The sequence below is a fragment of the Eretmochelys imbricata genome, chromosome 10 (genome assembly GCF_965152235.1).
Source record: "Eretmochelys imbricata isolate rEreImb1 chromosome 10, rEreImb1.hap1, whole genome shotgun sequence".
Classification (NCBI taxonomy): domain Eukaryota; kingdom Metazoa; phylum Chordata; order Testudines; family Cheloniidae; genus Eretmochelys; species Eretmochelys imbricata.
Genome location: NC_135581.1, coordinates 41,877,891 through 41,892,515, shown reverse-complemented (window position 1 = coordinate 41,892,515; position 14,625 = coordinate 41,877,891). Strand labels below are relative to the sequence as shown.

The window sequence follows — 14,625 nt, the reverse complement described above, 5'->3', positions numbered from 1 at the left end:
GAAACACTGCAAATCCATTTTTCCCCTCAGACATTTGGGAAGGGAGTGCAATGGAAAGTGTAAGACTTTTGATGTTAATTGACAGCTGTTTATTTATGTGCCCCATCTGTTATCTTATAATGCATCATTTTTGAGATGTGTATTTGTAATCATTGTGAAAGCGCCCAGAGTTGTCGATGGGAGGTTTTTTTCTACAAGTTGAAATAGCTACAATTTATAGTGATAGTTTGTTTTTCCCAATTTGATGACATGATAGATGCCCCATGGTTTTTGTGACTGCTATAATCTCAGCCAGGTAAGATCTCCCTTTTACTGCAGATCTCTGAATACACTGCCTCCACAAATTCACACCCTCCCCACCTCAGAGACTGTTATCCAAACAGGTGAATAGGAATGGAGGGAGCAGGGGTTTCATTCTTTTTAACCAAACTTTGTGTACAAACTTGCATGCAGTGAGGCAGGAGGCCCTAGCTGTACCAACTACTTTAAAACTACTACTTTACCCCCAACTACTTTGGGGGTGGGGATAGCTCAGTGGTTTGAGCATTGGCCTGCTAAACCCAGGGTTGTGAGTTCAATCCTTGAGGGGGCCATTTGGGATCCTGGGGCAAAAATTGGGGCTTGGTCCTGCTTTGAGCAGGGGGTTGGACTAGATGACCTCCTGAGGTCCCTTCCAACCCTGATATTCTGTGATTCTATGAAAAGATTCTGGATTCACATGGTGTGTGACTTCTAACAGGGGAGTTTTAGAGGCAATAGGTCTGGGCAACTTCATGTTTGGGTAAGTAACCGACTGCAGTTTTCTTATTCTTTAACTATGGTGCTAGCAATGAGACCTAACCTTCAGCATATCCCTCCAACTTTCTTTTGGGCCATTTCTTGAGTAATCTAGTGTTTGAGTTTAGCATAAGAACCAAATCCTGTGTAAGACAGCCCTCCAAATTCTGGAATGTAGTGTGAACTTGCAGTTGTAGAAACCCTTGCTTTGCTGTTAATGTCACTGCCACAAGTTGAGGAGAATGTAAGATATACAAATGCTGCCCTCTTGAGAAATTCAAGTATTCATACCTCTCAGGCAGAAAGAAAAGTGTGGAGAGAAAAAAAGGCCTCCAATTTGAATGTATTGGATGAGAATTCTGCTGATTCTGAGCAGAAGGCATGAATAAATCTTTTGCATCTCATCCTGTGCGTCTCACCATCTGTCTAGCATTATTTAATTAACCAAAGGTACTGTAATACTTGTTCATGCTTGTTGGAAAATTAAATTCTCTCAGACTGAAATGGTTTTCACAGTTTGAGTTCACATTTCCATTCCCCTTATTAGGTGTGAAGTTTACATCCTAGAGTCATACAGGAAAGCTCTAAAAGGAGCTGATCCTAATGTTCTCAAGAGGCCTCTCAGTGAAAGCAGGTGACCAGGTGGTGTGTTCTTTCAGCATAAGAAAAATGATGAGAAGACTGATGTCGGGAGGGTGTTTTTTTTTTATAGTAGGGGGTAGAGCAGGAATTTGATGTTAAAATAAGTCCACTTGATTCCTTTCTGAATCTGATGAATGGCTGGCTACCTTGTACTGTGCTGTTGAGGGAGAAGGGAGGGGTGCAGTGCATTTCTGTATGTGTGCGTGCTTGTCAGTATGTTAAGCGTTTTTTCTGTCTTGTGTCCATTCACAGCTGTGATTAGCGCTCATCCCATCCATTCACTCGATAACCCTCACCATCATTTCCACTCCGGCAGCCTCGCTTCTCCAACTCGCAGCTATCACCATCATCAGGTCAACCCTTGGCCGATTGGCACGTCCATGTCCAATTCAGACAGGGCCAATTCCACAGGTGAGAGATGAATGACCAGGTAGCATTCATTTGAAAGGGAACTATTCACAAACTGTGGAAAGCAAAGTTCCAAGGAAAACCCTCAAGTCATCTTTAGTAGTTTGCTCTGATCAGTCCCCATTGCTCTTATGGTCTCCTTAGAAGTGAGAAAATAGCATACCCTGTGCCTACTGGTATTTTTTCCTTTTTATATGTCAGACAATGAGTCTCCTTGTTTTGACTGAAACTAAAATGAGCATGTTTGGGTTTTTTGCGTGGCAGCTGCAGCTTAACTTGCACCACACCTCATCACAGTGAGCAGTGTGCTTTGTATAACCAATTCAGCACTGAGAGCCCATCTCTGGGAATAGTGTTTGCTAGTTCATTCCTACTGAAGACCCAGAAATGGAACAGAAGAGTTATCAGCTTTATTTTTATTTCCCAGTAATGCAGTGATGAGTTAAGAATGAACAAAATCCCCTTTGTACTTATGAAGATTTTGCCCCAATTATCTGAATTTTGCTTGGGTCAAATGTTGAGCCTGAGATATCGGATAGTGTCCTTTTTTAGCACCTATAGAATCTAAAACCCTGTTTACATTTAATTTGTGCACACTTAGAACATTAATAACTTCCCTGATTGGTTGTGTTAAAACAACAACAAAAAATCTTGATCTTTCCTACATAATGTTTTTAAGCTTCAGGCACAGTGGTGTGTAAGTACAAGTCTTTCAGTATTCCTATTAAAGCAGCCAGTGCTATGAGAAATATCTAGGCAACATTGCTGTGTATGCTGTAGGAATCACAAATAGTTAAACTTCTTAGGATACAATGAATGCAATGCCTCCAGTCCAGGGGTGGGCAAACATTTTGGCCCGAGGGCCACATTGGGGTTGAAAAACTGTATGGAAGGCTGGGTAGGGAAGGCTGTGTCTCCACAAACAGCCTGGCCCCTGCCCCCTATCTGCCCCCCTCAGATCCCCCAACCCATCCAACCCCCCCTGCTCCTTGTCTCCTGACCGCCCCCTCCCGGGACCCCCTGCCCCTAACTGTGCCCCCCCCAGGACCCCGCCCCCCCCAGGACCCCACCCCCTATCCAACCCCCCCGTCCCCTGACTTCTCCGATCCCTATCCACATCCCTGCCCCCTGACAGCCCCCCCAACCCATCTAACCCCCCTACTCCTTGTCCCCTAACTGCCCCCCCAGGACTCCAGCCCCCCCTCCTCCCTGTCTCCTGATAGCCCCCCCCCCCACTCCCCCGAGCCTCTGCCCCATCCAACCACCCCCTGCCTATCCTCCACCCTGGGACCTCCTGCCCCTTATCCAACCCCTCCCGCCCCCTTACCATGCCACTCTGAGCGGCAAGACAGGCTTACTGGAAAACCTGGCAGGTAGGCGGGCACAAGCTGCACTGCGCCCATGGCTGAGGGGAAGAGGGGACAGCGTGGGAGGGGCCGAGGCTAATCTCCCTGGCGGGGAGCTCAGGGACTGTGCAGGACGGTCCCGCAGGCTGGATGTAGCCCACAAGCTGTAGTTTGCCCACCTCTACTTTAGTCTGTTGTTAGATTCTGAATCCTAATAAGGTATCATAGGCAACAATGATGCTTGTACGGTTGTTTTCTGAGACTTGGAATGTTTCAGTTCATAGACAAAGCTTCAAATACCTCATGAAGTTGCTAATATGCAGATGAAGGATTGTGTTGTAGTAGAAGGTATTGCTTGTTTGTTTTTTGTACTATTCGGATGATTATGGGAATAGCAGCTCTTGCAGCCAAGATATTTTCTTGTGCACAGAGTAGGTCAGATAGAGATACCATAAAAATACAAGATTCCCTTTCATTGCCCTGCCTTCATGATCCTGCAGAAGATTTTGGTTTCATCTATGTATCGCAATGATTGGTGATACATAAACAGGTAGATATTTGTAGTAGTTATAAAGTTGTGGAGTGTTCTAGTCTCAAATTAGAATTAAGATGTGCATCACATGCTGTTTATTTCTTAAACAAAAGCTGATGATGATACAGAATTTCATGGTGACTTTATGATGCACCGTATTGATTGCTTAGGTATTGGGCTGATAATGCTTTCCCTTTGGAGCTGTGTACTAAAATGAACTCTTCTTTAATAGTCGACTGACCACCACTTGGCATATTATATCTTGATTGCTACATCCTATTTATGCACAGTAACCTAGAAAAAAAGACAGAGAAGAATTGAAGTGCACATAGGTAACATTAGGGTGAGTGTGGAGAAGAAGTCATTTGTGATTATGCAATGTGGAAATGTGAATGGGATACACATTTTTAGATATTAAGGTTTGAGACACACTGTTGTTAGACCAGTATCATAGACCAAATCTATATATGAATTAGCTGTGATTTTGTTTTTCCCCTTGTGTTTCTTATTTGCCTGAAAATAAGCTGCAGAAACTTTGTAGGACAGCAAAACATCTGGTCAGCTGTGACCTCCTTTTGTGCCGAAGCTTGCATTGTCATGGGATGGCTGGTTTTTTTGGTTTGGGGTTTTTTGGTTTTTTTTTGTCTTGTGAAATTTTTATGGACTTACTTCTTAAAACAGGGCAGTTACATAGTATTGGATGTTAAGTGCTCAGGGGATTGTTGATGCGTGAATCAGTTCCCTAGCTTTAACCAAGATCTTCAGGAAAAGCGCTTGGTAGAGACTCCTGCTTTGGTCCCATGTGGCTATTGGGACACTGCAAAAGGAAATATTTAATAGCCTAGCTGAAAAGAGGGAAAACTTCCATGGAAGAAAATAAGAGCCATTTTTACTTTCCCATTGTAGAATCTGTTCGAAATACACCAAGCACAGATACCATGCCGGCTTCCTCATCTCAGACATGTTGTGCTGACCATCAAGATCCAGAAAGTGCCACAGCATCTTATCTGGCCAATGCGCAGGAGGAGGATTCAGGTCAAAGTCTCCCTACTGCCCACGTTCGTCCCTCTCACCCTCTGAAGAGCTTTGCAGTGCCAGCAGTTCCACCCACAGGTTCCACATATGACCCTGCATTGCCAAGCACACCATTATTGACGCAGCAAGGTGAGCAGGGTGGGGTGGAAGGATAAATGACATGGTATAGCTCTGAGAATCACAGTGCATATCCTGCACATGGAGGAGGATAGAGTGACAAATAGTGGAGTTGTCAGCGGAGATAGATGAGGGAGGGAGAGGAAAATGAGGAGTTGCTTTTGTGTTAAGGAAAAGTTAGCACATGTGACTCCATTTTGGTTTGGGGCCCACCATTGTCTAAAAGCAAGCACATCATGCGCCAGGAGGAGTCATTTGGGAAAGATTACACCTGACAGCCAAAGAGAGATGTTAGAGAGGTAGTAAGAGTTCAGACTGGGCTGAATTTCATACATTTAGTTTTCAAGGACAGCAATAAACTTCATCTTCAAGTATTTGGATAATCCAAAGGGATGTTCAACTCCAGCGTTCGTTAATTTGAAGCATTAGTTCTAACCCACTGGAAAAGAAGTTTTATTCTGATAGAACCCTTTTAATCTGGCCAATTCAAGAGCATTCTCTGCACTGTGGCAATGCTTCTGACATTCCCATAACCAGCTTCTCCGTCTGGACAGGGAAATTATGGCTAAGAGTCTAAGTTCCCTGTAAATTGCGCGGCCGCGCAGTAGCCTATTTAGCGCCACACAGGCGCTCGGAGAATCCCCACCTAGCCCGGCCCCCAACCTGCCATCGGAGGGGTGTCCCTCCCTTGGCCCCAACTCAGCCTGCGGCCCGGACCTTCCAAGCTGGGGCGGCGTGGCCAGATTGGCTGGGGCAGCGCAGCCCGGGCCAGCCCCAGAGCAGCCTGGACCCAGGCGTGGCCAGGGCAGCCCTCCCCCGGCCTGGACTTGCTGTGATTGGGGGAGGGGCACCTATCCTGCAGCCCCAGCCCCAGAGGCAGATAGAGGCACCTCTCCACCCCAGCCCAGATGCTGCTGTGGGGAGAGAGCGCTGAGGGGAGTCTTTTCTCTCCCTGCCGTAGCCCCAGAGCACCCTCCTGCACCCCAAACCCCTCACCCCCAGCCCCACCCCGGACCTCGCACCCCCAGCCGGAGCTCTCACCCCCTGCACTCAACCCACTGCCCCAGTCCTGAGCCCCTCATCCCTGGGCCAACCCCAGAGCCCACACCCCCAGCCGCCCTCACACACTGAACCCTCTGCCCCAGCCCTGAGCCCCTCATCCTTGGCCCAACCCCAGAGCCCACACCCCTGTACCCCAACCCTCTGCACCAGCCCTGAGCCCCCTCCCACACTCCAAACCTCTTGGCCCCACCCCCACCACATGCATTTTGTTATGTGCACCAATATGAAGGTGATGTGTCACACATCACCTCCATATTGGTGCACATAACAAAATTCATTCCACAGATGGGTGGGAAAAATTAGAGGGAACACAGCTAAGAGTATGTAACATTTTTGTTTTAAGCTTCTAACCATCCAGTTCACTCGGTGAAGACTGCGTCGATCGGGACTTTAGGGAGAACTCGACCGCCTATGCCAGTGGTAGTGCCCAGCGCCCCTGATGTGCAGGAGACCACCAGGATGCTTGAGGACTCAGAAAGTGTAAGTGTATTTACAGCTTTCTTGGCAGCACTTACCACAGCATGACGAACTTCCCTGGATGCCCGCAGAGAGCATTATAGTAATGCTAACCATAAGGGAGACGATTTCAAAGGCATAAAGGACAGTTAGGCACCCAGGTCAGGCACTCAGGTGTAAGAACTTATATAGACTAGACTAGAACACCCATCGACAGTCAGTGGGAGTTGGGCTCTGAACTGTCTTTTATGCCTTTGAAAGTCTCACCCAGGGCTAACTCCTTTTATATTTTGTGGTGAAGTTAAGGACTTAGTACTTAAGTTTAAGGCCTAATAGTTAGAGCCAAGCTTATGGTAATGCTCTGTCAGTATACTTCTGCCTCGATGTGCACTACTCCCTTTGTTCCACTCCAGGAGCCTTCCTGAGCAGGGATTGACAATTTTACCAAGTTCAGCAGAACCTCAAGTTAACAAACCTCTCAGTTACGTGAACGTGCAATAACGTTGTTCCCTTCCAGCACAGTTAGCTGAGGACGAGGAGCTGTCCAAGCCTCTGGCTTTCCCCTAACCTGTCTTGATGAAAAGAGGAGCAGGGTAAAGAGGAGCTATGTTAGACTTCTGCACTGGACTGTATGTGCCAAAGAATTACTGACTAGAGTGGGAAGCCCCAGCAAGCATTGTTTGCTTTCCTGGAAAGCCACTGCTGCTTCACATGCTATGACCTTGCCCAAGTTGGCATTTGATTTCCCTACAGCTGTTGTGAAAGAAGGCTGTGCCTGGATTTAACTGTTACTAGAAATCCCATGCAGCACAATCGTGTTACATCCCAAGGATGAAGAGTGGGGGTGACAAAAGGGGATAGTTGAGGATTAAAGTCAAAACACTTAAACCTGTGACCCTAAATCCTTATTTAGGCTCCTGAATGAGTGGCTTGATTTTCAAAGATGTTGAGCAACCCTTGCTCCCATTGAAGGCTGTGGGAGCTACAAACCGCTCAGCATCTTTTTTTTTTTAGTAAGTAAGCAGTCTAACTAGGCAGCCAGCTTTGAAAATGACAGCTAAAAATCCTTTGTAACTGATGCTACCACAGCACTGCTTCAAATCATTGTCTTTGATGTACTTAGTGTTGTGGGTGCAGAAAATGTTTAATTTGAAATTTCTGTTTTTCTTCTCTTTTTCCACTTTCTCTGTGTTTTTTCTCTATCACACTCTATTTGTCAATAATTCACCCTTTTTGGTTTGATTTCTGTATGTTTTGTTGTGGTTTTGTTTGCATGCCCAATTCTGGTGCACCCTTTGCCCATCAGTTTCTTACTCCTTTCATCACTTTTGCAAAATTTCAGAATTTGAAAAATTGTTGGTGGTTTCAATTTTTGCAGTCACATAACCATCAAAACTTGGCTTTGCTAAACATGATTTATAGTCCTATTGTATACCAGAGTCATTGATCATGCTTCCTCCCACTCTTCCTTAAAGAGCACAGCTCATCTTGTCCAGTAACCCTCTTAAATCTCCTGCAGAACTATGAACCGGATGAGCTGACCAAAGAGATGGCCCACCTGGAAGGACTAATGAAGGACCTTAATGCCATCACTACAGCATGAACACCTTCACCAGGACATGACTCCAAATCCAGTTTTACAAGTCTTGGAACTCAGCCTTGGAACACAAGCAGAGAAAGAGAGGGACAGCACACGAGAGCAGATGTAGAAAGCAAACAAACCAACTGGTGCATTAATGCTAATGCTGGTTAAAAAGGATGACTTTTCTCCTCCTCGTCCTGAAACAAAGTCATTGCCAAGTTGAAGTCTTGTTTGCCTGCTGAAACCATGCAGGATGGGACACATCAGGTGAAATCTAGTGTCCAGGCAAGAAGGAAAAAAAAAAAAAATCAAATGGACTTTACATTCTTTTTCTGGTCAGGTTTTGTCTCAGTGGTGTGATTGCCCTGCCTTTTCAGTGTTGGACATTCGCATTTATGTACAATTTTATTTGTGTGTTTTTATTTTATTTTATCTTTTTTTATAAAAAGGAAAAAAATTGTGTAATCTGAAAAAAAAAAGAAAAGCATTGTTGTTTTCCACAGTCTAGGCTGACGTTTGACTGCTTGTTCTATTGTGTATGGAAATTCATTGCCAGTGTGGGGTATTCTGTTTTGTTTTTGTTTTTATTCTGCATATAATTACATCCCCTTCCAGCAGTTAATCCATGGCCATTTGGGATGCTGCATTGCTATTTGTAAGCTCTTTTATTATTTTTATATTATAATTATTAAAAGCCTGACTTTCTCCTCTCATCACTGTGAGATTACAAATCTGTTTGAATTGAAATGTAACATTGAAAGACCTGTTTGTCGCTTTTTGTGCAGTTTCAATACTTTGATGGGGGAAAAGTAAATGGGGAAGGGGGAGGGGAGCCAGGAGCTAATGGGAGGTTTCCTTATTGTTGTTTTCCAGTCTTCATATGTTCACTAAAAGACTGAAGAAAATGAAAGCATCTTCTGTTATGTCCTTTCTTATAACTTAATTATATCTCTGCTTATTAAATTGCAGTGGGAGTGTCATTTAGAACGATTTTTTAAAAGTTCCTCTTATACAGTAGGATTCATATGTACAGATGACATCACAGTTTATTTTGGCAACAGTGCTTGGATTTATTGTTAGCTATAATTTTAAAGATCCTACAGATCTTAAAACGTTTAAGCGCAAATTGAGCATTATTTCAGCTCTTAGAACATACAGCAGTCAGCAGTGCACAGTTTGCACAACGCTTCTCCGCTGCTATGGTACTTAAATCTAGGGTTTAAGTGCTGGCATATCCTGAAGCAGAGAAAGGTGGAGCTCTTATAATCCAGTAGGATAGCAGGCCTTTGGAAACAATCAAACCCCACCCATAGGGTTTTTTAACTAGATTAACCTCCACCCACCCACCCAACCCCGGCCCTTTCAGCTAGATCAACCCTAGCGTAGTTTTGCTGTCCCCGGCCATTTAAACAGGGCTTTGAAAAGAATCTTAAATGTTCAACTGCAGTCAAGGCAAAATGTATTTTTCTACATGTTTAAAACCCGTTGAAAAATCAGTGTTAATGACTCAGGTGCTGTTCACAGATCTCTCTGCGCAGAGGAGGGAAGTTAAAAGGGAATTCCTGCATGAGGAGAAGGGCTGGGGGCAAGGGAAGCATCTTCTTTTTCCTACTTGCACACTTGCTGCCATGTGGTACACCAGCATGCTTGGCCGTGCCACATGCGGCAATGGTGACTGGCCTGAGGAGTAGTGTTTGATGAAATCTCAGCTTCCCATGGAACTCATATACACCCTTTTTTGAAGAAAGGAAAACAAGAACTTACTGATGGCTTTATATGGAAAATCTATTCTGCCAACACAGGTTAATGATAGGAGAGGTGAGGCAAATAGCACTTCCAGTGGGCACAGACTGGCTCTCTGGGAGACACTTGCACCTCTCAGAGCAGGAAACATTAGGATTTATGTAATAAAGAAAGCAATAAGGCTGCATTTTCTTTTTCTTCTATCCATTGGATTAAAAGCTGACCGTCTAGGCCAATGGTTTGGTTCCTGACGCTGAGAAGGGAAGCAATGAATCATCCTGGAAAGTAGCTGGGACTTATTTGGGATTTGACTTCCTTTCTTTTCCTGGACTCCTTGTGTGTTGCCATTTCCAGCGGGTTTGCTGGTATTATTTATTATTGGGACGGGGGGGAAAGTTGGTGAAAAGTGCAACGTTTGAGCACCCCGGGGCACCTGAAAATAGATGTTCAGGCCTTTGTCAATACAATTCAGGACAAAATAAGCTACAGATCTTGTATTTAATGAACAAAACACACACACTTGGATTCACATGTTGCTTGTAAGGGTTGTGTATGTTTTCCTCTGACCTATACCCAAAGTGTACCATCATTTGTACTCAGTATTCTTAGCTGGTGGGTCTTTGTGAATATTACTTATGTAAAACACAGGGAATGTTAATATTGCCATTGAATTTGGGGTGGGGGCTAGTATTTTTACTGATAAAACAACTGTTCAAAGTTGTTGGTTTTTAAGGTTAAACTAAAAAAACATTCAAATCAGTGTACAATCTGTATTGCACTTTTTCACATTTTAACGCTACGTTTTCTTACATATCCTGTGATTTTGAATTTGGAACATTGTATATCTTGTAGTGTCATCGTTAGGCTGTTAAATGGCAGCTTCCTTCAGAAGGATTTGGGAAAAAACAAACCAACCCTGTATATGGTTTTATGATTCTGATGTAGGAGAATTTTGAGGACTGCTGTAGAATTCTACCTTTCTGTACAATTTTGATTGGTTGGTTTTTTTTTGCTTTTCTGTAGTATTTGCTGTATACTCTATGGCTTTTTTAATAACTTCATGTTTATTATTTAGTATTGGATATCCAATACACTTTTTTAATCCAATCAAATTCTGGTCTGCTTGGAGAGTTTGTTCCCTTTGTTCATTCCCATATGTCAAGGCTAATTCCCCACTCTGGCACGTCGAGTACAGAAGGTGGGGGCCTGCAAGGATTCTAAAAATTAATAGTGGCCACTCCAGGCTTGTATTAAACTCCCCAGCTTACAGCTTCTCTCTGACCTTGGATTGATAGATGCTGCCACCACCCAAGTGCAGAACCCCTTTGAGAGCCCAGGAAGGCACACTTGGGAATGCTTTCCTGGGGGGTACCCTCAACCCCTTTCACCCCACTCCAGGGAAGAGCTGAGAAAGGGGAGGGGGGAGGAAATCAGCTGTTGCCGCCAGCTAATTAAATAGCATGTGCCCAAACCTCTTAAGACACAAAAATCCAATTATGTTCTTAAAAAAAGGTAAATTTTATTTATTAAAAAAAGAAAGAAAATACATCTGGAAACTCAGACTATTGCTAGATTTTAAAAGAGCAATTACAAGGATTAAGCACCAAGAATAGCTTTCTTGAGGTCCAGCTTAAAGGTTACAAGCAAAACAAAAGCATCTGGGGTTAGCACAGAGGAATCCACAAGCCATAGTGAAATAAAAGGAATAAACCTAATTGCATCTTCCTAGACATTCCTGGTCTACTTACATATCTGGGGTTTTAAATGAGTAGTTTCTAGGTATGATACTAATGATTTTTCATACCTGGCCCAAGCTTTTACAGCATAGGTGCTGCCCTGTGCACCTCTCCCCGGGAGAACAACAGACAGACAAAAGGAGAGTCTTGTTTCAATTTTAAAAAGTTCTAGCCTTCCCATTGGTTCTTTTGGCCAGGTTCCCACTCACTTCCTTTTACCTATGCATAGCAGTGAGACTTTTTAACCCTTTACAGGTAGAGCAATTAGAGAACAGCTACTAAGAGGTAATTTTTGTAGCTACTGGTTGGCTGGATGTCCATAAAAGGGAGCTACCCCTCCTTCATTTATCACACCATACCTGCTATTTTGTAACCCTTTCGGTGACCCAGGATTGAATTTTACTCATACCTGTTTTTCCTTCTGGGTGGAGCAGTGCAGAGTTCAGGGGCTCCAAGGCAGAACCAGCATGTCACTGCTAGTGGGGTGTGTTTTTTCCAACATGCACAGTGTCTTTGCACCTAACTCCCCTACATTTCAGAAACTCACCAGCATAAATCTCCTTTTCCAACAAACTTGCCCCATAATGAGAGTATTTCAAAGCAATGAAGTATGCTATAGAAAGTGTCTTTAATACAATAAACCCATAAATCCATAGAAGAACAGAATTCTAATGCTTTGCACTTAGCCGTTTGTAGCTGTAGCTTTCTAAGTGCTTTACAATGTGGGTTAAGTATTATCTTTATTTTACTGATCAGAAATAGAGGTAAGTTACTTCTCAAGCCAGTCACCTAGCTACTTCCCTGGCAGAGTCTGGACTAGAGCCCAGGTCTCCTGGCTCCCTGCCCTGAAAGCAGTCTACAAGACCAAAGGGTGGGCAGCCTGTGACGAGCAACATCCCATGTGTTACATTACTGGGATGATCTCTCCAAGTGCTTCCCATTTTCACACTCACTTTAAGCCTGGTTCTCTTAGGGTACATCTACACAGCCCATGGCAGCTAGCCTCCAAACCAAGGCAACAGTCAGTCTGATTCTGATTGTTTCCACTTAAGCTTTGGCAATGTGTTGCGGAATTAGATGGGAATTGGTCTCCAACGTGTTTCTAGGTAGCTGCCTTCAGTACTGCAGCTGAGCAGGGATTTTGTGGGTATATAGGAGACAGGGAGTTTACAAAGAAATTTACCTCATTTTTGTACAATGGTGCATTTATCAAGCAGCCCGTGAATGTTGCATAATCTGAACCTAAACCAGACAGAGAAAAAGTTGAAAAGGCTAAACAAACACCTTGCCTAGGTTTAAAAATGGAAAGAGACCACTGTTAAATTGGTCACCAGGTAATTTGATGGTATTGGCTTTGCAATTTAAACAAAACTTGATACAAATTTTATACGGTGGAGGGAGGAGAAGTGACCTTTAGAGCGCAGAGGTGATCTTAAGTCTCTCACAAGAAGAATTTCTCAGGTTGGTTGGCTACTAACTCCCACAGAGTGGCAATGACAAAGCATAAATGTCAGAGGGCAGCCCATCCCACATATACCTCACAGTTAAATGTAACTTCTTTACTGGAAAAACTTATAGCATGTGATCATCCATCAAATGAGTTATTTGCATTACTAAAGCATCTAGGAGCTCTAGTCATGACCAGGACCCATTGTGCTAGATACTGAACAGACTGCTGATGCATTCAACACTACATCCCCCTGTCACTGCACTGTTAGGCAGTAGCATTGCATTGGTTTAATCTAGAGTGTTAATTTAAACCAGATTAGTTAAACTGTGCAAACTCCTGTATGGACACGCTTTTCAGCTTAGTGGCCGTTTTGGGTTAGCTTAAATCAGTTAGGTACAGGTTTAAGATAAACCACAAAAAGTCCCCTTAAACTGAAATGAGAGCATTCAAACAGGATGCTTTGGTTTAACAGACTAAATGGGTATACAATCAAATTTACGTTAAGCCAGTGCACCCCGCCCACTTAGACAAGGCCTCAGACTTTATCTGTGCAAAAGCAAACTGTCCTGCATGGCCCATGGAGTAAACTTTTTCTCCAGGTCATGGGCATGACTGAGTAAATATCTATACCCCACTATAAATGGATGCAGTGCTTTACAGAGCAGATACACCAATGTGCTTATACACTTAAGGGCCTGATTTTCATATGTGAGGAGCACCCCAAAATGCCACTGAAGTCAAGGAAAGCTGCATGTGGTTGGCACCTCTGAAACTCAGCCACCAAGACTGCAGGAACAGCGGATATGGAGGCAGCTGGTGAAGATTCTTGGCAGAAGTAGGTTTTGAAGAGGAGAGAGGGTGTTAGATAGAGAGGACATGGGAGGTTTTTCCAGCCGCGAAAGCACTGAAATAAGGAATGCAGACGGGGATGAGAACGCTGCAGGAGGAGTGAGGGGCAGCTGGAGGAGATGAGTGGAGATCTAGAATGTGACTGTGCCCTTGAAGGGAGATGCCTGATTGATGTGATACAAAACAAGTTGTCGGGGAACAAGTACTAGAAACTAAGGGGGGTTGGGAAGGAACAAAGCTCAATCTGGCACACTCTCAGACTTGACACCTTGCATGATCCACCAGCGCATGCTCTGCAGACTGTCCTGTGCTGCAACCCAGTCTGACACACCCGGCTGTGTGGAATGTGCTGCCTCTTGCAGTCCAGCTCCTAGAGCAGGGGTTCTTGCAACAACATTTTTGGCGGCCTTAGAGTGTGGCCACCAACTCTCACCCGTGGCCGCACTGACACTTTTTTCCTAAAATACTTAATTAACTTTAGGGAAACCAGTTAAATGTGCACAGAGTCACATCCAGGTCACTGTAATGTATATTTGTGGGGGGTTTTTTTGGCAGACTCAATAACAAAAATAATGCTGCCTCCCTCTTCGTCCCCCTCCCCCTGCCCATCCAGGGCCTAGTGGGTCCTGGGGCTTGCAGTGAAAAGTGATCTTTGTTACTAGCACAGCACACTTAGTAGCTACCTGGGAGGCTACGAAAAGTGCTATTAACAAACCTACACCTATCACTTTTCGTAGATAGCTAGTCAGTCTGCTGTGAAAAGTGATACTTGCATGTTTCTTAATATCACTTTTCTCAGCAAGCCCCAGAACCCATTAAGCCCTGGATGGGAGGGCCAAAGGGGGAGGCAACAGGGGCCAGAAGTGACAGTGAGATGGATGTGGGGCCAG

The 14,625-nt window shown here is 44.2% G+C and overlaps 1 protein-coding gene across 1 annotated transcript in view; it reads left to right on the top strand.

The window, feature by feature from the left end:
• Positions 1–8,615, top strand: part of NEO1 (neogenin 1) — a 503,941-nt gene extending 495,326 nt beyond the window's left edge. Inside the window, exons 26-29 of the mRNA XM_077827907.1 lie at positions 1,672–1,830; positions 4,612–4,869; positions 6,263–6,399; positions 7,895–8,615. Of these exons, the coding sequence (XP_077684033.1) occupies positions 1,672–1,830; positions 4,612–4,869; positions 6,263–6,399; positions 7,895–7,978 (638 nt within the window). The 3' untranslated portion in view covers positions 7,979–8,615. The remainder of the gene's footprint in view (positions 1–1,671; positions 1,831–4,611; positions 4,870–6,262; positions 6,400–7,894) is intronic.
• Positions 8,616–14,625: the final 6,010 nt, after the last annotated feature.